The following is a 25,189-nucleotide window of genomic DNA, read 5'->3' as shown; positions in this document are numbered from 1 at the left end:
GTATTAGCATCAGCAGAGGATTGCGGTCGCGTGAGTTATAGTTGCCTGCACTAACTATAACGGGGGAATTTCATTGGTTTTTTACGCGTGAAATGTACAGCTAACTATAACATGTGTGAAACCTATGGTTTTTTCAGTGAATATATATATATATATATATATATATATATATATATATATAATAAAATTGAAATTTAACAACACCAATAATATGAGTGGCTCTCAATGCGTTTCATTGACGATAAGTAGCTCTCAGTACAGAAAAGGTTGGATACCCCTGGATGTTGGGGACCAGGGTGGGGGTGGGTCATGCTGCGGGAACAGCATTGCTTCCACCCGGATGGAGCAGCTATTTATGCTGCTCTCTCTGAGTGGGAGCAATTTGTTGTTTTGTTGTTCTCTTTCCCTGTCTGCATTAGTGTGGGCTAGGAAACAGAAGACAAGTCTGTTCCCAGCCAGCTGGAGCATTTTTTTTAAGCTCCTGCCTGCATGGAGCAGAGTATGTGCTTGCTCCCATTTGGCAGAAGATTTGAAAATGCTCCCGCCATTAAGGAGCATGCACAAGTTTCCCTGCAAAGCCTGTGTGGGCAGGCAAACTGTTGTATCACTGGGTTGGCTTTCCGGGACACAGCAAGTGAACTGGCCTTGGGGGATGGGGTACCCTGGGCCACAAAAGGATCAGGGCGGGCCCCTTTTAATTTAAGAAGTGGCCCTATCGTATTTCTTCCTTGCCCCTTTATACTTTAAAAAAAACATTTTATACAAGTTCAGGACAGGGGACTAAGTCCCCGAATCCAGTACTGGCTGCCAGAAACGATTTTGTAATGTTGCTGGCAGTGAATCAGAGTGCTCATCCCCACGGGACTCTGACTCTAGCAGGAGTGAGCTGGGCCAAGGGAAAAATCTCCCATGGACAATTAGAACACTATTTTTAAATTGGTACCCCAGCAAGAGTCTTGAGAGTCTTTTTTTTGCACATTAATTTCTCAAAAACTACTGAATGGATTTATACCAAATCCCCAAAAAGCACAATATCTGCGGACCAAGATCTAGCTTCCTGACAACTTTTGTATAATTCTGTTCAGCAGTTTCTGCGGTAACGCTTCTTAAAGAGGTCTATGGAAAATGCATGAGGGTTTTGCGTTTTGGGACCCCTCTTTTCTCTCTGCCCCTGCTTGACGCATCACCCCCGATGGGGGGAGCTCCGGACAGTCGAAGAGCCAGGTCTCGATGGTCTTCCTGTAGATGTGCAGAGTGGGTGCGCATCTGATGCCAATTGAGAGCTCATTCCAGGTCTTGGCCGTGATGTAGGAGAAGGTTCTGTCACCCGTTCTTGCTCTGCGGATGTGCGGGGGTTCAGTGAGGTCGCCCGATCGTAGGTTCCTTGTGGGTACGTGGAAGGAGATTCTATTGTTGAAATATTGGGGTCCGGTGTTGTGGAGGCATTTGTAGGCGTGCTTGAAAGTTACTCTCTTCTCAATGGAGAGCCAGTGGAGGTTACGCAGGTGATGTGTTCGTGCCGAGGACAAGTCTGGCTGTGATGTTCTGCATGGTCTGGAGTTTGCGGAGCAGAGACTTGTTAATCCTGGCGTAGACGGCTATATTCCAAGCTTTGCCATTGAGGGTCTTCCAACAGGCTCAGTTCAAGGAAAACAGAATTAATTCTGACATGCAACATCAACAACCAAGTCCAAATTCAGGGATGGCTCACCAACATGGGTCTTGAAAGTTTCAGACCGCAATCACTGAAAACGCTAAAAACTCTCCCATTCATGATCAATAGCTATTTCTTCTACAAAACTCAAAATGCTAATAAGTTCCAGGCAACCTATGCCAGCTATCATTCCAATTAAACAAAGAACAATACTTTCTCAATTGAACTGCTAAACCACAGTCTAAGCCATACTCAACCACATCCCTTAATTAACATCAGCTCCTCTACTGATAATTGTGCTTTCAAAGGACTAAAGAATTGTGATCATATTATATCACCCCACATGAATGACCCCGCTGGCTATCTCTGCAAAACTGCATCATCTTCAACAACAGCAGCATCCCTTACTGAACATGGTCAAATAATGTACAGCCATAATCTGGCTAAAAAAGCTAGCCATCTCAAGAGTTTAATGCAGAGATAGTCAAGACAGTGTTAAGTTGGAATTGACAGGTTCAAAAAATTACCAGGAGACAAGCCTTTTGAAGACAAATATTTAAAATCTGGAATTATATCCAAAACCACCTTCAGCCTCTTCACAGAACACCCATGCACTTCAGACAATAACTAAAAGCAACGTCTTCAACGGGTACCCCTTATGTTACTTACTGCTAAAGTATCCAGGTACTGCACTCATTAGATATAAAAACCCAAGAGGCATAAGCTTCCTTACTCTTGACTGCTCCCTCCAGATAATCTCTTATTATTTATACACACATCTACATTTCTCATTATATCCTATACCACACACAGCTGCTTCCTAACCAGGTTTACGATATACAGATACCTAACCATACAGACACACATGTGAATGGCAATTTCTCAAAAGTGAAATCAATAAGAAATTGTTGCTTGTGATCTAAAGCATTCATCATTTCTTTGTATATCCACTAAAGAAGCCTTCGACCTCAAGGGGTTTCATTCCTATTTTGTGTGCCCATGAGTAACACTGAATAGCCGTTACCATTCCTTTCCATATGTGATTGCTCGTTATATTAAAAAGCCCCATAGTACAACTGGAATAAAATACTACAAGCCACTTCTGATAATACTTGTAGGATAAATAGACCATCATAACTTCAAAAACTTCCCTTTCAACACAAATGATCAGTTCGCGTATTATAAATAAATGAATTTGAAATTCTGGTTCTATTTGTGAAATTTGAGTTAAACACCTGGCATGCAGTATTGTGCGATGTCGTAACGCATATAAGTGTTCTTTGTAAACACAGATCAGCGCCAGCCTAGACTGGTTACTTCACTTTAATGGGTTACAATGAAGAGGGATGAAACAACCAGTAAGATCACTATAGTTCTGATATGCAATGTCAAAATGGATCAGAAAATATCCCAGAAAAAAGCGGCTCACCTGGTTATTGGGAGGGCAGGACATGCAGCGCATAGGCGTACAAGTGAAACGCACACTTTTACTGGAAAAGGCAACCAAAGCTTTCACGGAAAGCGCCTTTACAGAGTTCATGGTCCGAGTATTTACCGCTAGACTTGTAGAACATTTGGCATCCAAATTACGCAGAAAAAAAGACTTTCAAAGATAACATAATCCGTGCTTTGCTAACTCTGCAGAGCGGATCTGCTTACTGAGAGACAAAGCAATGATAAAAGCCTAACAGTTTAAATGCCAATGCAAGGGGAGTGCTGAGTTGCCAAGTTGCAGCCACGTAAAAAAGTGAATGTAAGGAATCAAAAAAAAAAAAAAGAAACTACGTAGCAGAAAACCACTATAGGAGGAATAAAGAAGCAGGGCTGGTAACACACCCACACGGTGAAAAACTACGATGGAGAGAATACAGAAGACGAGAAACCAGAAGTACAGACTGCGAGAACAAACAAGAAATTCCGCAGCAAAAAACTCAGAAGAGAGAAGCAGGTACACATTAGATCCAAAGCAGAATAACAGGAGCCAAGCAAATAAAACGGTGGCCAACAAACTAAGAAACCGGCTGCCCTGTTGAACGTGAAGGGTCAAGGGTGGTCACTACTTAATAGTAAAATCGTGCAGCTACGTATTCAGACTGCGGCTGTCTGCTGACTTTTCACCCCTATCTGGAGTCAAAGAAGTTCAAGCATAACCGAGACAAAGCGGGCGGATAAGCTGGTGGCCATCTTGACAGAGAGTATATACTCAATCTGTAAAGAACAACTTTCCAGGAAAGAAACGTACATCTTCCTATGCGATATGCAAGAGTGTTGTAATGTGTTCAGGAATCTGTATTTTGTTTTTGGAATTTTATGTGAATCAAATAAACGACAACATTCTATGATTATTATAACAGTTCCTTATAGTATCGCACAGCGTAAACTTGGAAAATCCATCACTTCAGAATTATGAAGATCTATATCACTAAAGAACACAATTTTTCAAATGTGGACGTATATCTTTTTACTTGCAGCATTCGGGCAAAGCGACAGTTTACTTTCATAAACTACAACTGGAGAGCCTAACCTGGAATGGCCAAATTAAATACCGACAATATTTAGTAGGTGGGAGGCGTTGCTCGGCTCTGATAGTCCCTTTTCTATGACTTCTAGGAGCAAGAAGTAGGACGCTCTTGCGGCTGTCTGAAGTCTCGTTGGTTTTTCCTTTTACTGGCTCTTGTTTGTGTTAGAGCCAGTTTACTACAGCTTCAAGATGGCCTCGGGAAGCGGGGTAGGTATCCGATCTTTGGACCACAGAAGCATGAGGGATCGCTGAGTGCCGCTGCGGTTTAAGGGATTGGGCCGATGGGGGTATTCCTCGGAATTTGAAACTGGAAAGTTCCTTGGGAAAGAGCAGAAAAGTGTGGGTTTGGTAGGGTGAATGGACCTGAGTAGGTAAAAAGGACTGTCTAGCCTGTCAAAAGGTGACGTCTTTGCAGTCAATGGGACCCGGCTGTTAAAGTGACTGTGCCTTGGTTGGCAGTGTAAGAGTTAGGGTGGCCTGCTAATAAGGAACATGTTGTGTCTAGCTATCGCCTTGTGCATGCCATTTCTGGTATTTGCAGCGTGGCACTGTGTAAAGTTTGTAAGCTGCCCCTGGCTACTCTGACATTTGATGATAAGCATTTAAACACACAAATGAATGCGGTCGTGTACAGTAAGTTATACTTAGTTATGTATTCAGAAACCATCAAAACTACACATTCCAGAATAAAGGTCTGATATACTCATAAGTGACATGGAATAAGTTGTGATCTCTGATGTTGCCTCATGTGAGGGCATAGCCTACTTTCTTTTTGGCCCCTTTTAAAAGTGTACATATTTGTTTCCTATAAAATCACATTCTGATTTTTGTTACCCACATGCATGGTAGAGAGATTTAAACTTGCTCCATGCCCTGTGTGAGTAACCAATGCAGTATATTTCCTTGCATTGCGATGCTCGCAGTCGGATGTGGAATTTAATAAAATATCTACTTATCCATGGGGCAGGTTGCTTCATAAATCTACCAGTCCTGAAAGGTAGTTAGATGCCCTTTTGAGTCTGTGCAAACCTACTAACTTGCATGTTTTAAGTGTTTTCTTCAACTCTTCTCTAATAGTTTCCCCTACTGAGAAATGTTGGAAATTTACTCTTGACAATGGCAGACGTAAACCTTCTTCCAGAGTTGGAAAAATATGGTTGGAGGGAAAGGAAACTTGTAAACACGTAGATTTTCACATGAGAAAACCTACACATGCATATTTGCCCATGCTAAAATGCAGTTCACAAATATTTTCTAGGAATACTATTTCTTCTATTCTACTTCTGTAAGTTCTTGGGAATTCACGAAAGCCATATAGCTGCACTTAATGCAAGGACATATAACATGGGTGCACCTTTGAGGCTTTCTTTAATAATTGGGCCCTTAACCCCTTGTGTGCCACGCCCTTTCCCCGCCCTGTGCCGGCCGTTGCATTAGCGGGCGGGGTTTATGACGAGCTGGACTCGTCATGGGCACAGCGCAACCACGGCCCATGACGAGTCCAGCTCGTCATGGGCACAGAAGGGGTTAATTTGGTCTGACGTTGACTATGACCTTTTGCGTTTATTAAAATTCTGTCTCTCTCTCTCTGTATCGGATGGCTTCACTGTGCGTGACAGCATTCTGCGCTTTCACAAGGAGTATATCGGCCCACAAACTACCGTGGCAATGTGTGCTTTTTGATACCAGAAACAATTTTTGCTTGTGCCAATGTTTGTTATAATTGTGAGGGTCAGGCAGCTCCCACACCAATAAGGTTTTACAAAAAAATGCCAAAACAAGTCGCACATTGACAAAACTAAAATGCTGACCACCAATTTCAGACCTACTGGCTTTGCCAATGATTGTTTATTTTTGTTTCCCATAATCTTATTGAAACTGGTTACGCTGATTTTCCATTATGAATATTTTTGGGAAACACCATAATGCATAAACACGTTACTAAATGTGGTGCAAAGAAATGGTATCTGAAATTTTAGAGTAGTTTAGCGAAATGTTTTTTTTCCTGCGTTCATTTTTTTAATGAACATTTTATTTTGAAACCAAAGAATCATCAATCTTGCTTTCAAGCTTCTGCAAATGTTTGCATCAAATCAGTGAGCATTCTGGGAGCATTATACAAAGCCTCATATTGCTGAACTTTGAAAGCGTGTGTACACATTTTTATACTGGAACCACTGTCGGTAGTGCAGTCAGAGCTTACAACATTTACTTAAAACGCTCACCCTAATAATAAAGGATTTCAATTAATGAACCATAAATACAAGTTTGAACAGCATTAACATATGGACAAAAATATTACTTTAACTGCAGACAGTGCCCTTCCCTGATCCATTATATGGTACTGAAAACTGGCAGCCAACGGGCTTGTGCTGCAGGGGGTTCGGCCTCCTTGTCCCAAGGACAAAATACACATGAAAACTTGTTACCCTTGACCCCAAACAATATGTCCTGGGCATCGGAGGTAGTAGTTGCCGTTCACAAAGAAAAATCACAACTGTAAAGAAAAAAAAGAATTGACGATCTTCTTTCGCTTCACATGAGACTACTTGAATTTTTATGGACCGTGACCACTTTCAATATTTGTTTGTACCTTTGTATGTCTGGAAACGGAAACTCAGTTAATTGTAGTAGATGTGTACTCTGAAAAAGAATGTATCTTGTCACTGTGCTTTTTATGTAACCTTTCATTTAAGTAATTTTAGCATATTATTAGGTCTCGCCTGACCCAGCGCATGCGCTGGTCTGGCGAGACTTATTGAGAGGGCTCCAAAAAGTGCTACCAGGCCAGCCTAGAGCTACAGTGCATGTGCGAGGGCGCGCGCGCCACACTTACCGCGATTACTTTCACTTTCGCGGCCGCACGGCCGCTTTGATGTTTGATCGTGATCTCGATCACTTTCACGGCCGCTTTGCATAGGTAATAGGTCTCGCTTTTGGGACCTTATAAGTATTTAGTTATGCAACTGTTGCATGGCTAAACACTTACAAGGTCCCAAAGACGAGTCCTATTGGCTATGCCAATGCTTGTTCTTCATATTATACGCTTGCTGAATGTGCACATCACCATTTTCAAGACCAAAATGTTTTAAAGGCTAAACGCTTGAGAAAAATACACTCCAAGTGTTTTGTGAAAAATACTTAATGCCTAGGCCTTTAGCACCGTTATTAACACACACGCAAATATTATACACACTCACTTAAAAAAAAAAGTCACAGTGTTCTTGTTTAAACCATTGAATCATGTCAGAAATGTCTGTATGGCTACGTTTTAGTTTTATTTGCAACATCTATGAATAGTTGGTGGGGTTTTGCCATCTGTAGCTTGATACTTGAGGCCCTTCATTGAAATGTTTTCTTGACTCCAGAAACATTCAAGCAGTGAATACAATTGAAAAGGAGAAGTAAAAAAATCAGAAAGGGTAACTTAGGAAGCTTTCTCAAGATCACAAATTTACTGCTGTCTGGCAAATACATTTCCAGCCCATTTTAAAGATGGCGCAATCCTTAAAATAACATTTGGCTATAAGATATGAAAGAATTTGTGAGTGAACTACTGTTCATCAGTGACAAATTAAATGGGCATTAGTCACGTGAAAAGTGTGACAATTGATAGACCAGGGAGTAGGGTGGTGGGAGTGTAGTATAAGAGTTGGGCCCCAGGCTCCCATATAATCTATGTCCAACACCACACTGCCATAAGATTGCAGAACTTGTGTACTTGACGAACTTTAATCTCTTATGATTCTTGTGGCTGAAATGAAAATGGAATACTTCTATTTTTTTTTTTTTTTGTGTGTGTCTGCTTTCAAATGTATTATTATTTGCAAAATGTTAGAATATTAATTTAGACCAATAGAAAACAAAGGTAATGCACAGTATTTCAAACAACTGTTGGTACTCTCTGCTCTTCTCTGCTGATCCTCTTTTTATGCCGCTTTTTTGGCTGGGCTACACCCAACTCGTATAGTTTTACCTCGTCACTTTTCTATGAATTACATCATCCATTTAAGCTTCAGTGTTTGGTGTTATGAACAATCCAGCAACTCTTTTCCCCTAGATATCCCAAACAGAGAGTGACCCATCTGGCATACTTAAGGCTGAAATTAATTATACATATTTTGCTGTGATGATATTCATACTTGCTCTAAATGAACTACGCAATTTCTACATACTATGCTGTCTTATAGAAATACATACTTGTAATTGTATGTACATATTTGACATATAGTGTTCATTTTAGTTGTAAATCTCTTTTGAGTAGTTTTTATACTTGGTTGATATATTATGTTGTTCATTGAAAACTATACAGCTTTCACAGATCATTAAGCAGCATTCTATCCAGCAAATAAGTGAGACACATATTTAATTTGCTATAATTAATTTGTTTCTTATTCTGTTAAATGCATTATCTCCAAGATATTCTCAGTTAGACTGGGTGATTAGGCCTTCATTTTCATTGCACACATTTCTGATTGACTGTCTGAAGGAATAGGATCTTTTAATCTTTTGCCGCTGGTGATTCTTAAAAAAACATTGCATTCTTGTTGCTATGACATTACCTATAGGAGCAACATTATGTTCGGTTGAAAAAGCTGCATTTTTATGATTGGCTAAATTTCTAATGTTGCATTGGACTAATAGGTAAAATCGAAATGCGTATCTTCTAAATTTTACATTATTCAATTTGCTATTTGTACAGCGTAGTTCTTTTTAAAAACTTTTTTTTATTTATTTTAGTAAGCCATAGCCATTCAATAAACACTTACAGAAGCTTTGTTCACACACAGGGAATAAATCAGGAGGGAGCACAATATACATATCATTACATTACATACCACATTACAGGAAAAAAAAGAAAGAAAAAGAGAAAAAAAAGCAAGGTCGTTATCTAATCAATCTGCCTCAGAGCATTTCTAGTTCATTCAGAGGAAAAGCCATTATAATATACATATCTATTCGCCAAATCTTCGAGCCAACCAAATCTTGTATCCTATACATAGAAGGCGTACCACTTTGCTATATCATGATTATTTTAAATACTCTGTGAGCGTCCCCATATTTTTATGCCTAGTCTACGCTTATGGAGCCCTTTTAAGGCATACAAAGTAAATTCTAAATTATATATTGCATAGAGTCTGCCCCTCCACATTTCAAAGGATGGTGACTCTTTCTCCCTCCATAATGATGCAATACATAATCTAGCTACTGCTACAAAGATAAAAATAAGATATCTATATTGATATACCCCCTGATCCATCAATGAATCATCCAGTAGCCCCAACATAATCACCTTTGGGGTAATCCCAATCTGTTCCCCTGTCACCTCTTCCAGGAAGGCTTCCATTTTAGGTATCCATTGCTTCAACTCTGGACAATCATAAAACATATGGATACTATCGGCTTGCTCTATTCCACATCGCGTGCGTCTGCCCTCATTTAACCCCCGTGCTATTTTGGCGGGCGTATAATACAAATTAAATAAGGTTTTAAAATATTGTGATTTAAGCAGGAAGATATCAGAAGTTTATCAGCCACCACAATTGATTCCTGCAGGATATCCCCTTCCTGCTTCAATTCATTATTACATTTAGAATTCTGTACTTCGAGGTCATCCCTTTGTAGTTCAATAAGGCTTTGATCTAGATTACCAATCCTACTGTGCTTTCTTAATATCTCCAGCAAATTACTTTTCCTAGCCAAATTCATTACCTCTACTCTTCTTGTTAGGTAGTCCCGTATTTGTTAATACTTACAAAAATCAGCTTGAGGGAGATTGTATTCAGACACCAGCGAGGAGTAGGCCGTGATAGCACCATTATTAATTAAAATCCCCCAAGGTCGTAAGACCCTTTCTCTGCCATCTAGCCATGACAGCGTCGGAAAAGATTAAGGGAGGTAAAGCTAAAGAGCATGTAGGTGTATTAAAATTAAGTTTACCAATCTTCATCATCTTTCGTATCTGTGACCATGCGTTATAAGCAGCTTGGAACACCTTAAATCAAGTTTTTTTGTAATAACTGGGCTCTAAATTCTGAAGAAAGTTTCTCTCTGTTTTTGCGCCCGCAACAAAATCTTATAAATATTTGGGGACTCTTCTACCTTTTCCTCCACTTCTCCAATCAGCAATATGTCCAGTTGTGGTATGAGCGCTAGACGCTGAGTACTTGAAGGTTGGAAGCGCTTGGAAAGCTTGTAAAAACTGCTCTGAATATTGGCGACCTTATTTTAATCTAATAATGTGGTATAGTTTTAAAATCTTTTAATCTAAATTCTGTGGATATTGCTTTTAAATTTCACTGACTTGTTTGCACATTGCTACTTTGCACTTACCTGCCCCTTTTCAGCCCGTCCCCGTTCCGCCACGGCTGTTGTGCCGATTGTTGCGGAGGGACGTTGCTCCTCCTCCCTTGTGCATTTCCGGGGGCAGGATTGGGGATATTAGTACCATGCTTAAGCGAGCGCGCAGCGTCCGCGCGCCGAAGGCGCGCTAAAGGCAAGCCCGTCTGCGCTCATTTAGCAACTAGCACTAGCCACGCTGCCCATGATTTCTCGTCTCCTGGAATCGTTTGGCGGAGAAAGAACTTCTCAGCTTTGCCCACGGAGGTTGTCCGAACCCCTCTGTTATAGATGTCTCCATGTTGGGGGGGGGGAGGGAGGACCGACCATTTGCATCCTGTGAGGCCTGTCCCTTCCGTATGTAGAAACATCTGGGAAAAGGGGACAAGAGTCTGGGTGGGGCAGGGGCACAATCGGTACCATCACACCTACAATCTTGTGCGGTACTGCAGGCTTGTATGATCAACTGCAGGTCTCTGCCAAAACACACAGATGACATTTGGCTCAACTTAGAAATCAATTCCTGGGATATCATGTTTCTAACTGAAACTTGGCTAAAAGACAGTTCTAACCCAGACCTAGGCCTGGCTATTCCTGAGGGCTATAGGATGGCCATAGCGAATAGGCCAACCAAGAGACGGGGGGGGGGGGGAGGGGGGAATGGGAAATCTCCTCAAAGAATCAAGTTGGCAGGTCCCATAGAGGCTATGTCTTTCTGTATTAGAGTGGCCCCTACTCTCTCGTATGCAGGGCTACTTGTCTATCGACCCCCTGACTCCCTTCCCTCGCACTGGCAGGAGCTTTTTGACATCATTGCAGATATATCTTTAAAATATACTAACTTTTTCGTCCTTGGGGACTTTAATGTCCATATGGACAAAGCAAACTGCCCGTCTGCCTCACTATTGTCAGATACCCTTTTAGGATTAAATTTGACTCAGAGGGTTTCTGCACCTACACATGTTGCAGGTCACATACTCGACCTGATCTTTTCAAATGATCTCACTCTTAGGGTCATGGACCCTTTACCATTGACCTGGACGGACCACTTTCTGGTCCCTTTTACTTTAACTGGTTTGATAAAGACCAGTAACTCCAGTTCGGAATCTGAGGCAAGAAAAAATTGGAGGAAGGTTCGACCCGAGTCCACGGGATTAGAACTTCAGAATACGCTCCCTCTGCTCACAGGAGACTCCGATCAAGATATATTCATCTTTGAAAAATGCATTACCACAGCCCTAGACAAAATAGCCCCCCTGAGCATTGTGAAACCGGCTAGAAAAAAACCTTCAGCCCCCTGGTTTTCCTTAGAACTCCGGCAGGAGAAAAGCCTATGTAAGCGCTTAGAGCGGCTATGGCGGAAAAAGTATGATGCCAGGGCGAAAGGGACCTATAGAACGGCATTAAAAAGGTTCCATAAACTAAAACGCAATTCCCTGAAAGAGTATTTTGCTGGTCAAATAGATGCGTCTGACAATTCTTCTAGAGAAGTCAGACTTCTCTAGGCTTTTTAAAACCACAAGTCTTGAAAAGTTCGATTGTTCCTTCAGTGAGCCTATGCGAAGAGCTGGCCACTTTCTTTCAGACAAAAATTCAAACCATTTACGCATCCTTCCCGAAAATAACCAGCTCGCAGCCATTGGCTGGGATCGCTCCGACAATTCGGCATGCGGAGGGCTGGTCGGAATTTCGGTCGCTGAACCTTGATATTTCTTTGTCAGAACACTGTAAAGCTAAATCGGGCTCTCCAGCCGACCCCTGTCCGCCAAAGTTTTTTAAAATCTTGGCTCCATGGCTGAACCCCGTACTTAATTCTATTAGGAATTCCTCCTTAAAAATAGGCACCTATCCTACTAAATGGAAAACCGCGTTTGTCCAGCCAATTCTGAAGAAAGAAGATGCGGACCCAGCAGATTTAAAGAACTTCAGGCCTATCTCACTCCTTCCAGTACCAGCCAAGATACTGGAGAAGGTAGTTCAAATTCAGCTGGCCGAATTCCTGGAGTCCCATAAACTTCTTCACGACTCAGTCAGGCTTTAGGGCAGGCTATAGTGCCGAGACTGCCTTGCTAGAAGTGGCAGAATCGGTAAGGGAGACGATGGACCAAGGGAGCTGTGCGATGTTAGTGCTGCTGGATTTATCAGCAGCATTTGACACTGTCACACCAGATCCTCCTAGATAGACTTGCCGCACTGGGAGTGATGGGAACTACTCTGAAATGGTTCCGTTCCTTTTTGGAGGGACGTTCCCAGAAAGTGCTCATGCGGCCGTATGTGTCCTCTTCTAGCCCTTTGATATCTGGAGTCCTGCAGGGCTCGGCCCTCAGCCCGTCCCTGTTTAATATCTATTTGGCCCCAATAATTGAACAACTAGGGGTGAAGGTAATATCTTATGCTGATGACACTCAGCTTGTGTTCTCTTTACTCGGAGACTGCATTCACTAAATTTAGGAGATGCCTTCTAAAAGTGGCGTCCTGGATGACTGACAATTGCATGAAACTAAATGCTGAAAAAACGGAGATACTCTTTTTTAACCAACCTTCTCCCCCCAGATCAGAACTCTGGTGGCCTGCGGAACTGAACCCCCCTCCGGTACCGTCAACTTCTGCCAGAAATCTTGGATTTAAATTCGATGCCAATCTGTCAGGCAAATCTCAGATAGGCCAGGTTTCGGCTGCCTGCTTTTGGAAACTGAAAGCCCTTAGAAGATTCCTGAAGTTCATGCCAATCAGTTGTAGGAAATCAGTAGTCCATGCATTGATTATCTCCCAGCTCGACTATGCCAATAGTCTTTATCTTGGGATGCCTGAGTATCTTGTCAGAAAGTTGCAGGTTATACAAAATGCAGCAGCAAGACTCATTAGGAATGTCCCTTTTCGCCATCGTATATCACCACATCTCCGGAGCCTTCATTCGCTACCTGTAAAGAAACACATTGAATTTAAGGCACTATCATTGGCCTTTAGAGCATCCCGAGGCCTGGGGCCAGTTTACCTTAAGAATAGACTCCAGAAATACCACCAAACTAGGGCACTTCGCTCTAATCAACAGGAGCTGCTGGTATTCCCTCGCTTTAAGAAAGCAAGGATTGGCGGCAGGGCCTTCTCGGTAAGAACCACCACTCTATGGAACTCTATGCCAGAACATCTACGGAAATCCTCATCAGAACGGGTTTTCAGGAAAACCTGAAAACATGGCTGTTCAACTGGATTTAATTACTTCTCAGTGCATCAACAACCTCTTTGCCCTTCTGCAAGCGCCGGGACACCTCCGTTGGAGGTAGCTGTGCGCTCTACAAATGACCGTAATAATAAACGCACCGAATTGTAAAACAAGAAATTTGGAACAACCCACCCCCTCGATGTCGTGGCAAAATCATGTACCTCATTGCACGTTGGGGCTTTCTTCGTGCCCAAAGGAAGCTACTGCAAATAGATTGTAATTTCTGCAGTTGCTTCCGAGTAAGTTCCAGGGGGACACATCTAAAGCCGTACAATTATTTGGGCATAACATCCATTTTTAACACATTGCATCTGCTGACTAAAGATACATTCAGGCCTTCTATTCTATCCAAATTCTTCCTTATTTTGGATAACCATGGTTCCCAATTAGATGTTACCATCTTTTCCAAACATGCGTTGATACGAATGCCCAAATATGTAGCCTCTTCTGTAACTCTAGCGTCATTAATACGTGCTTGCTCGGTGCAGATTATTTGTGTTTTTGCAATATTTAGCTTAAATCCATATTTTTCTCCCAAAACAGCTGCTAGTTGTTCAATTTCTCGCATGGATTTAGCTGGATCTGATGTGATCACAGCATTATCATCCGCATATGCTAATATAGTAACTTCAATCCCAGACCGAGCTCCTAGCACATTTTAACCTATTTTCCAATAAATTTAAAAAGGGGTTAATATATAGAGCGAATAGTAGAGGAGAGCAGGGACAACCTTGCCGGGTGCCTCTTGATATTACAACTGAATTGGACGCAGGACCCATTGCACATATTTTGGCCTTAGGTGCTTTATACATCGTTCGCAGAGCTTAATATTACCGGGACCAAAGCCTTGCCACCTCATAGTAGCTCAAAGGAACTCCCAAGAGACACGTTTCTCAGCATCAAGTAGCACTACTCCGCAAGGTGTTTTCTGTACATTAGCACTGTCCGACATAATGACTACTCTGCCGACATGTTGACCGTGCCTCTTCCTGGGATGAACCCATGTTGGCGCACAGATACAATAGGGGTTATTACACGCGAAAGGCGTGTTGCCAGAATTTTTGCATAAATCTTTCCATCGCAATTTAAAAGCGAAATGGGTATATAAGATCCAGGTAGCATAGTTGGCTTATCTTTTTTTTTTTTTTTAAATGACTATACCCGCCGCATCCCATGACGTTAGGGCATTCCCTTTCTGAGCCTCTCGAAAAACAGTCAACATATCTAACTGTATTTCGGTTAAAAAGTCTTATAGACTTCCAACGGATGCTTATCCGGCCCTGCAGCTTTTCCTGCTGCTAGGGATCCAACCGCCTCCACTAATTCTTCCAGAGTTATGAGTCTTATGCACTTATTGTTTTCCTATATGGGTCTTTATAGAATGCTCTTGATCTATCCTGACTTTCATAATCCTCTGTGTTCAACCCCTCATAAAAAACTCTAAACACCTCTCAAATCTCCGCTGGTGTTTCTACAACCTTCCCACTATCATCTTTTATTGCGGTAATTGGGTCTTTTACCTGCCTATTCCTGATTATCTTTGCCAAACACCTGCCTGTTGTCTCCCCAAACTCATAACATTCCCTTCGATATATTTGATATTTTTGGCATTGTCTTTTGCCCATTTACAGTCCTATAGTGCTGTGTCTGGTCGTATGTTAAATGTAGATTGACCTTTGTGGCATTATATTGGCATATGATGGGTGCCCTATCGTATGAGGCTAGAACATGGTCCTTTAAGGCTTTATCAGGGCACATGAGGCTACTAACAAAATATATTCTTGCGTCTGTAAGGACCCTGTATTTCTGTGGATTTTTTTGCAAGTTTGAGAGTTCAGACAAACTCATCCAATATTTATAAAGGCACCATGTGTTGTGTGTTCAACTTGTGAAGTATCAATTCACTGTTTGAATTTGTTTGCTCTATTGTTTTTCCAAAAGACCACAATTTTGGTTTTGGTTTTACTGGTTTGAGTGAGACTGTGCATGGAGACCAGATCTTATGTTTGTTTGGCTTATTTGGAGCTGCGAATCCACAAGCCCTGCTCTGAGAGACCTATTTAGTATGCCCTGACATAGGATGGGGATATGGCTTGATCTGTAATGAAATGAAATGACGATTTATAGAGCGCGAAACAATCACCCGAGTGTGTCAAGGCACTTACTCATTGAGATCAGATTTTGACTAAAGGGTTCGCAGGCACTTTAATGAATAAATAACCAGGTCTTTAACGCTTTTCTGAAGGCTAACAGATGTGTCTCCTGTTTCAATTTTATAGGTAAAGAGTTCCACAATTTAGTTGCGCCTAGTACAAAGCTTCTTACCCCCACCCCAAGAGCATTTTTTCACCCTGGGAAAAATAAGATCATGTGCAGAGGATGAGCGAAGATTGCATGCTGGGATATAGGGTATCAAGTTCCGTTTGAAAAAACCTGGTCCTATACCCGGTGTGGTCTTAAAGACAATACATAAAGCCTTAAACTCAATACGTTTGTTTATTGGCAGCCAATGTAAGTCCTTGAGTGTCCTTGACACAGATCTGTGTCTTGGGATATTCAGCAAGAGCCTAGCCGCTGCATTCTGCACAACCTGCAGTTTCGTTAGGTATTTCTTCCGGAGGTTGATAAAGAGCCCATTGCAGTTGTCAGCCCTGGAAATGACAAGCGCTAAGACCACTAATTTGCGAAGCTCAACCGGGATGAAAGGGAGGATTTTTCGTAGGAGTTTTAACATATAGAAAGAGATGGAGGTAACCTACTTGACATGGTTTTCGAATGAAAGTTTGGAGTCAAAAGTGACTCCCAAGTTCTTACCCTTGGTCACTGGCGTCGGTAGTGGCCCAAATTCCAGGGGCCAAATATCAGGTGACCAAAAGTTAGTGTGTGCACCGAAGAGTAGGACCTCTGTCTTTCTAGAGTTAAGTTTTAGACAGCGGTCATCCATTCCCCGACCTGATGGAGGCACGCGTGGAACTGTTTCATAGTGTCAGTGGGGGAACCTGACACAGAGACGATAATCTGCGTATCGTCTGCATAAGAAACGACCGAAAAGCCCAAGGACCTAATCAACTTTGCCAATGGAGCAACATAAATGTTAAAAAGAGTCAGGCTCAGGGAAGAGCCCTGTGGCACCCCACATGGCAAAATAAAAGTGGGCGATCTGAGGTTATCTAACGCTACAAATTGTTCCCTGCCTGACAGAAAGGAGTTAAGGAGTTAAGTAGGGTAAGTGATAGCAATTCTCCTTAGAACTTCGAAGAGCTTCTGATGGTTCACCGTGTCAAACGCGGCAGAGAGGTCAAGCAGTCCCCCCACGTCGACCGTTTGCCTAATCATTTCCGATGCTGTGATCAGTGCCAATTCGGTACTGTGGTGCTTTCGAAACCCGAACTGAGTGTCATCTAAAAGATCAATTCTTTCAATGTATTCTGATAGGACACTATTCATGGCTTTCTCAGCCATTTTCGCTGGTAACGGAAGTCTGGAGATTGGGCGGTAATTATTGGTATCAGTATCGTCCAGATTTGGTTTCTTTAAAATGGGGAGCACAGAGGCCAGCTTCCAGCTAGTGAGGAATATGCCAGAGGAAAACATTTGATTGAAAATAGGCAGCTGGTGAGACGCAAAAGTCTCAGGAAAAAAAGTGAAAGATTTTTGGAGGACATAGGTCCAGTGGAGAGCCTGATTTAATAGATCTTAGCAGGTTAATTGTAAGTGAGAGAAGTGTGCATTCTGTAAGAGTGTTGTGCGTGCTAGTGTCTGCAGGTGACTGTCTGAATGTGCATCTGTTAGAGAGTCGCTGAGTATGTCAGGATATCGAGAATGAAAATGTGGAGCATTGTTAGTATCTGTGAAGAAGACCAGAAGAAGTGGCCTTTCAAACAATGTGTGATTTCAGGGTGTGTTTTCCCCTGGACGGCCTTTGCCTGGTAGGCTTCTTTAGTAGAAGGGAGAGTAACTTCGAGAAGTTGAAATGAGGGATAGCCCCCAATTATTCATTTACCTCCAGTTTGTACCCAACAGTGTGTGCAAGCCCCTTAGTCTTAACTAGTGAATGTGAGAGAACTAATAGAGTGAATAAAAGTGACTCTTTGAAACAGGCGGATTCCTAATCTGGAACCTCATTCCAGAGAAAAAGTGCGATATTGAGAACATCTTGAGCATGTAAATGATTGCTAGATCCTTTTGTGAATACTGTCTGTTTCTTAAGACCCAGCTATCCTGATGGCTTTTGTCATCATTGATGGAAATGTATTGATTTAGAAAAAAAGCTTTCTATGAGCCTTTTGGAAGCAGCCTGTGCCTCTACTGCGTTTAGACCCCCAATGCTAAATTTGATAAATACAGTACTTTTTGTGTGCTTGTCTTTATTCCAGAGGTAAGATCTATTCCTAAATCTGATGGTTGTGTGTGTAATTCTATAATCTATTTTACGCTGAGATGTAGAAAGGACAGTGTTGACTTTTTTTATTTCTTTGCGTGAAAAATTAACAAATGTATTTGTTGGTAAATAACATTTTCTGTAGAATGTGTTTAGTTACCATTTAAAAGAAACCTGTGTATTTATTGTGCTTGCATCCTTTACATATCGGGGTGTTAGTTAAAATAGCTATATCAGTATCACATATTGTGTTGAATAGCTTGCATTTCGTTGTATAAAATATTACACAATTGCTTTTCCTTTCCACATAGTTTACTTGCTTTATAATTTGGTTTTCAACTCCAGCATAATTTCAGTGGTCCTGCATATATGTCTGAATGCGTGAGGAGCACCATAAGTTGGTGTGTGTCGGGCACGTGACATAAAAGACTAGATCCCCCAAAACCATATCTTGCACTTTTTTTCTAGGAACCTGGGCACTTGCATGTAAAAACATTGCAATTTGTTGAACAAGTTTGGGCTAAGATTACACAAATGTCTCATCTTACATTCCTGTTTGAATGTACCAGTTTACGTGATGTTTATGTGTGCACTGCAGCTTATTGAGCTGTGTGTAAATTTTATTGTATGTTGTTCTTTGTTTGACTCACTTATGTGCATGCAGCTGTTGCCATGACTTTGCAGTACCATTGGGGTCTTTTAACGTCTCACATTGTATTTAAGGATTCTTGTGTAGACCAGAAGCTGGTTAATTTTTAGGTCGAGCCTAGCGCAGCGCTTGCGTTGCTCTATCGGGAGGCTTCTTGTAAGCACTCCAAACTTCCCACAGACCTCTCTGTGGGATTTAGTTAACTCCCACAGATTTCATTGGCCGTAGCGTGTGTCTTTCAAAAAAAGAGAGCACGCAAATGGCCGAAAGTGTGTGTTCGTCCCACCTTTTGTTGAAATGTTCCCTCCCATGGCCTATGGGTCTCGGGAGCGAGCATTGGCGCAGCTGCATTCCTTACATGGTGCCATCTGTTACGTATCATGTTGCAAATTAGTGCGGTCGCACTTGTTAGGACTTGTGCCCTGCATAAAACCTGACACAAAACAAAACACACAAAATAATCACACGCAGTGTGCCACGACAAAGCATGTTTCTCAAGCCAGGACCCAACTCGTTTCTCTCCCACACACACCGTGTACTTACAGGCGACACTATGTACAGTGTGTAGGGGGGCTGGCCGAGCCCTGCTTGTCGCAGGCCGAAAGCTTCTCTTTCGTGACAGCTGCACGAGTCCAGGGGCCAGTGATGGCCGCTTCTCCGTGAGTGTCTTCAGGGTTGGGGGGCCTCGCCACACAGCCCCCACTCCCCTTCTCAGCCTGCAGCGTTGGTTGTGCACACCTGCACTGCACGCAGCGCCGGTGAACATGGCTAATTGTGCTTTGTGTCTCCCCTGGTTTGTACCTGCTGCTGTCCCCTGCCAAATGTGTGTGCATGTGTCGGGGCAGTGCCTAGAGGCAGTCGCACCTCACAGGGCGAGGCGGAAAGATGACACACCGAGGAAGGCCGAGGAGGCCTCCATGGGGAGCTCTGAGACTCCGACCTTCACACTCACTCTTTAATGAACCCCCCCCCCCAGCACACGGCCTGGCCTGGGTGCGCTAACGCCGGATAGCGCCAATGACCAGTCAAATCAAGCTATATAGATCATGATTAGCGTGTTCTACACCTCTAGGAGCTGGGAATAGGAAGAGTTTCTAGATGACAGAAACCAGAGTCCGCTGCACAGGCTGTGTTCTTATGTCCTGCTCTCACACGATTCACCAAAGCAATCGGGGATCTCTGGGAAACTTCGCGATCCGTTAACACTTCACATCACTCAAATGGATGCGATTTTTAGCAGGCGGTTCATCATAGGTGATGTGCAGGCAGTAAATAACGTGCTAAACGCGAATGGAAAGATAATGTTAGTTAAAAGAACACTAACATTGCAACTCTTATCCACCTGTGAGTCTCCCCTTTGTTGGATCCTTTCTTTTTCTCGCTCTTTTTCTCGCTCTTTTTCTCGCTCTTTTTCTCGCTCTTTTTCTCGCTCTTTTTCTCGCTCTCTTTCTCGCTCTTTTTCTCGCTCTCTTTCTCGCTCTCTTTCTCGCTCTCTTTCTCGCTCTTTTTCTCGCTCTTTTTCTCGCTCTCGCTCTTTCTCTCTCTTTCTCGCTCTTTCTCTCTCTCGCTCTCTCTCGCTCTTTCTCTCTCTCGCTCTTTCTCTCTCTTTCCCCTTGCTTTCCTTCATCTACCGATCTTCCTTTCCTCATTTCCCTGTTTCGCATCATCTGTCATGCTCCATTGTTTTTATGCATCTCTTCCTCCCGTCCTTCTTTGTTTGTTACTTTCTTGTTCTCTTCCCATTTCTTTTTCTTAGTGCTTTCCAGTATTGCTTCCTCACTTGTCTCTTTCTCGTCAGTTTCTTCATCCAATACCCCAGCTTGGTACATCATTAACTCTTTTTGATAAGAAGGAACAGCACATTTATTTTCCTTCTCTTTGGTTTCTAATTGGTTACTGCATTCATTCTCTTCTTCCTTATATCTATTTTTTAAGACTTGAGGAACATTTCATTAGTTACGGAGGACACTGCACTAAGTGACACGTGTACAGAGGTGACTCATTTTTTAGGAATATATACTAAATATAATTTTTTTTTAACATTATCATGATCTGCCCTCATTATAGTTCACACCACCTCAGCATCACTCAGTGCCACCACAGTATCGCTCGGCGCCGCCTCGGCGCCGCCTCGGCATCGCTCGGCCCCGCCTCGGCATCGCTCGGCCCCGCCTCGGCATCGCTCAACAAGACGCGAGTATTATTCGGCATCACGCGAGTATTATTCGGCATCACGCGAGTATTATTCGGCATCACGCGAGTATTATTCGGCATCACGCGAGTATTATTCGGCATCACGCGAGTATTATTCGGCATCACGCGAGTATTATTCAGCATCACCTCTGCACCATTCAGCATCACCTCTGCACCATTCAGCATCACCTCTGCACCATTCAGCATCACCTCTGCACCAGTCACCACCACCACTACCTCAACATCACTCAGCACCACCTCAGTCTGCTCTCGGAATCTGGCATCTGTTGGTTCTCCCCTAGCATCCGTCCGCTGCTAGTTTTATAATACAGGTACCATTTCACAACCTTCACCCTCCCGTTGTTTATGACCTTCATAGCAACAAAAAAGCTATATCAAACAACTATTGGAATAGGCAGAAAGAAGTTGCCGGCATTGCAAGGACAAAAGAAAACTGAAGACATTTTTCATTGTAAAAACTTTTTTTAATGGGGCCGGTCAGTTGTATATAATGTCTTCTTAGTCCTATATAAGGTAACAAAAATGTTTTTTTTTTTTTTGTCCTCGTACATGCCACCAGATTGTTTAAACTCTAGGTGGGAGATCTCCATACCTTTCACCTATCCGATATCCTTACCGCCCTTAACTCAGTGTGCGGCAAACAGAGATCTCCCAGAGGTAGGCTGTTTTCGTGTCCAACTCCCGTTCCCGTTCACTGAACTGGACCACCCTGGCAACCCGGGAGGACTGAACCACAAACCTCTGGCATAATCATAGTGGCAACCCGGGAGGACTGAACCACAAACCTCTGGCATAATCATAGGACCACCGTTAGTTCTTCAACCAGGCAACCAGTGCCGACCACACCCCCTCAGCGCTTGCAGCCTCACAGGCCATATCAGACTTGCTAACCGTCATGATGTTTTTTTAAACAATCAGCAAATCTGGGGAGGCCTCTGATTTCCATTCTTTACATATTTCTCTTCTGGCTATAACTATCACATAGAATATAAATTGTGAGGCATATTTATTGATGTTATAATTCGGTGGCAAACCGAAGAAAACCAGTCTAAGAGAAAATGTAATGGGGGTTTTTAAAACCTTTTCCAAGAAACCACAGACCGCCTCCCAATAACCCGAGCGTTCTGAACATTCCATAAACATATGTAAATCATCAGCTGCCGGGTGTTTGCATCTGGGGCAATGATAATTATTGGACGTGATCTTAGATAACTTTGCCGGGGTCCAGTAGATCCTATATACTGTAAACAGGTGGTTTCTCCTCAGGTTTGCTGGTTTAATTGGACTCTGTGAGAGAGAAAATGAGTCCATCCAAATTGTTTGCACCGTCTCCAGACCACCACATAAAACATTGCCCCAAAGGCCCCCCAGTTCCTGGTTCAGGGTTTCTTTTACACCTAATAGTGACCTATACCAAAATGAAACCTCCCGTTTCCAAACTCCGCCGCTACAGACAGCATCTAAAATCCCCCTTTCATCTTCAAACACCAGCGACTGCCCTGACCACAGGCAGAAAGTTGATAGTATTTAAATCTTGTTAAAGACCCGTTGGTCAAAGCCGCTATGGCCTCCCAGCCCATAAGACGCGAGTCAACACAGAGGTCACCCCATCTCCTGCAACCTGCTTTCTTAAGTGGCTGGGATAGTTGGTCCTGCAGGCATTCCGGAGTACCTGGCGAATCTCAAATTGGGGCATGAGTGTTATAATAGGGGATCCCCAACGTTCTCCGGAGATGTATCCAGTTGCTTAGTGCTGTCTGCAGAATCTTAAGGCGAACCTTTTTAAAGAATTTTTGATCACCAAATTTAAAAAGGAAAAATTCCTGTCCCTGAGGCTGATCGTACAGTAGGGCCTGGAACAGGCGACCCTGTGAGGAAGAATCCGATTTGTTTGCCAATAGTCTGAAGTTCTTAAGATGGAAGGCATGACAATATAACAGATCAGGTAGGGCCAGACCCCCTATCTTTAATCCCCTTCTTAGTTTCTTCCATGCAATCCTAGGCGATTTTGAAGCCCATATAAAGGATCCTATCTTCCCTTGTATGTTCATAATATCTTTTGTATGGAAAGCCAAAGGGATAGCATTGAACAAAAAAGTTATTTTGGGGAGGATTGTCATTTTAACCAGATTGACTCGCCCATACAAGTTCAGTGGCAAATTGGCCCATCTTATTAGCGTTTTAGAGATCTCCTTTACGACTATCTGCCAACTGACTTTAGGAATATCAGTCAGTTTCTGGGTAAGATGAATTCCCAGGTATCTGATTTTATTTCTGGCCCCCGGGATGACTGTTGAATTATTCCACCCCATTATCTCTGTCTTCCCCTTGTTAATTTGATACCCAGATAACCGTCCGAATTCTTCAGCTAATTCAAATAGTCTAGGGATTGCCTCAGTGTGATTAGAAGTGTATATAGCAGGAGATCGTCCGCATACAGCGCTGTTTTTAGCTCTAAGTCTGCTATTTTAAAGGGTAAAATTTTTTGACCAGCTCTAATAAGACAAACAAAAGGCTGTATATAGATATCAAACAATAAAGGGGACAAAGGACATCCCTGTCTGGTTCCGCGGAAGATGTTAAACCAATCTGATAGACCCCCATTTACCAAGACCTTAGCTCGTGGACTCTGATAGAGTGATTTAATCCCTTCTATATAAACTTGTGGGAAACCAAAACTGGCCATTGTTGCCCAGAGATACTCCCAATTATTCATTCATTTGCCTCCCAGGGATGATCCCTCTTTGATCTGGGTGGATAGTTGTTTTTATAATTTTGGCAAGTCTCGTGGCCAGTATCCCAGAGTAGATCTTTAGATCAGAGTTCAATAGAGATATGGGCCTATAGGACTCTATCTTTTGGGGGGGTCTTTGTTCGGCTTGGCTATGAGAGTTATCGTGGCATCAAACCAAGAAGGGGGGATACTATGACCATGTTTAAACAGGCTGTTAAAAAGTGTGGTAAACACCGGGACCATCACCTCAAGAAAATCCAGATAAACCTCAGTCTGCAGCCCATCTGGGCCTGCTGCTTTACCACGACTCATTTTCTTGAGTTGATTTCTTATTTCCCCCTCCGTAATTTCACTCTCCAGATAGGACCTATTCTCATCGGATAACTGGGGCAGATCCCTCTGGCACAACCAAGCTCTAAACTCCTCAGGTCCGCTATTGATATCTTCCTTGTATAGGCCCTGCATAAACCCCCTGGCTTCCTCTCTGATGGCCATATCCTCCGTGATTGGGAGGGCTGTTTCTCTGAATTAACAGTTTAATGTTATTCCTGACTCTATCCGTCCTGGACTTCCAGGCCAGAAGGGCTCCACATTTTTCTCCATATTCAAAGTTTTTTAATTTACTAACCTCCCATCTTTCCTTTATGGTCTTATCTGCGGCTGCTTTAAATGATGTTTGCAGATCTAATAGAGCTCTCTCCAACTTAGGAATTCTCCCCCTATCTGAAATAGTGGCCCGCTGTAGTTAGAGATCTTTTTCCCTTATTGCCTTCAAGTCCTCCAACTCTTTTCTTTTCATGGTCTTTCTCCTGTAACTTATTAATTAACTCAACAATCCGCGAAGAAAGGCGTTAAAGGACTCCCAAACTATTTGATCTGTGGAGGAACCAATGTTAAATATAAAAAACTCCTTAATTTTCTCTATTAGTTCTACTTTTACATTATCATCCACAAGAAGTGTCCTATCTAACGTCCACCTGGACTCTACTGGTTTAGAGCTCAACAGAAAGACTAATTCTATTACAGAATGGTCTGAAATCCCTACGGGAGTATGGCTCACTGAGGTTATATCAGCGAGCAATCGTTGATCTAGTAGGAAGTAATCAATTCTGGAGAACTGTTTATATTTTTTACTGTAAAATGAGTATCCTCTCCTTGCACCATATTTAGATCGCCACACGTCCAGCAAATTAAAGTCTCTCATGATATTTCCCAGAGCTGAGATCATTTTAGAGGGCGTTCGATACTTTGCCCTGGAGGTTCGATCTAAGGCCTGATCAAAAACCAGATTGAAATCCCCCCCCCCAAGAATTACTGGGGCCGATGTCCCTAATAGTCCGGCCGCTAATCTCAAAAGAGGACCGGGGTTATCCTCATTCGGACCGTAGTAAATAGCACACATACACAAAGTACCACATATCGAGAGGGATGCCACCAGCCACCTACCTGACTGGTCAGTATCCCACTTCAATAC

The 25,189-nt window shown here is 42.7% G+C and overlaps 2 protein-coding genes across 2 annotated transcripts in view; one reads left to right on the top strand and one right to left on the bottom strand.

The window, feature by feature from the left end:
* LOC146810766 (histidine--tRNA ligase, cytoplasmic-like) overlaps window positions 1–3,786 on the bottom strand; it is a 127,742-nt gene extending 123,956 nt beyond the window's left edge. The window contains exon 1 of the mRNA XM_085617799.1: window positions 3,084–3,786. Within this exon, the coding sequence (XP_085473925.1) occupies window positions 3,084–3,194 (111 nt within the window). The 5' untranslated portion in view covers window positions 3,195–3,786. The remainder of the gene's footprint in view (window positions 1–3,083) is intronic.
* A 460-nt stretch (window positions 3,787–4,246) lies between these two features.
* Window positions 4,247–25,189, top strand: part of ZMAT2 (zinc finger matrin-type 2) — a 96,915-nt gene continuing 75,972 nt past the window's right edge. The window contains exon 1 of the mRNA XM_085617798.1: window positions 4,247–4,382. Within this exon, the coding sequence (XP_085473924.1) occupies window positions 4,365–4,382 (18 nt within the window). The 5' untranslated portion in view covers window positions 4,247–4,364. The remainder of the gene's footprint in view (window positions 4,383–25,189) is intronic.

Source organism: Triturus cristatus, chromosome 7 (assembly GCF_964204655.1).
Source record: "Triturus cristatus chromosome 7, aTriCri1.1, whole genome shotgun sequence".
Taxonomy (NCBI): Eukaryota; Metazoa; Chordata; class Amphibia; order Caudata; family Salamandridae; genus Triturus; species Triturus cristatus.
Note: the sequence above shows the minus strand (reverse complement) of the source record. Positions and strands in the feature narration are given on the sequence as shown.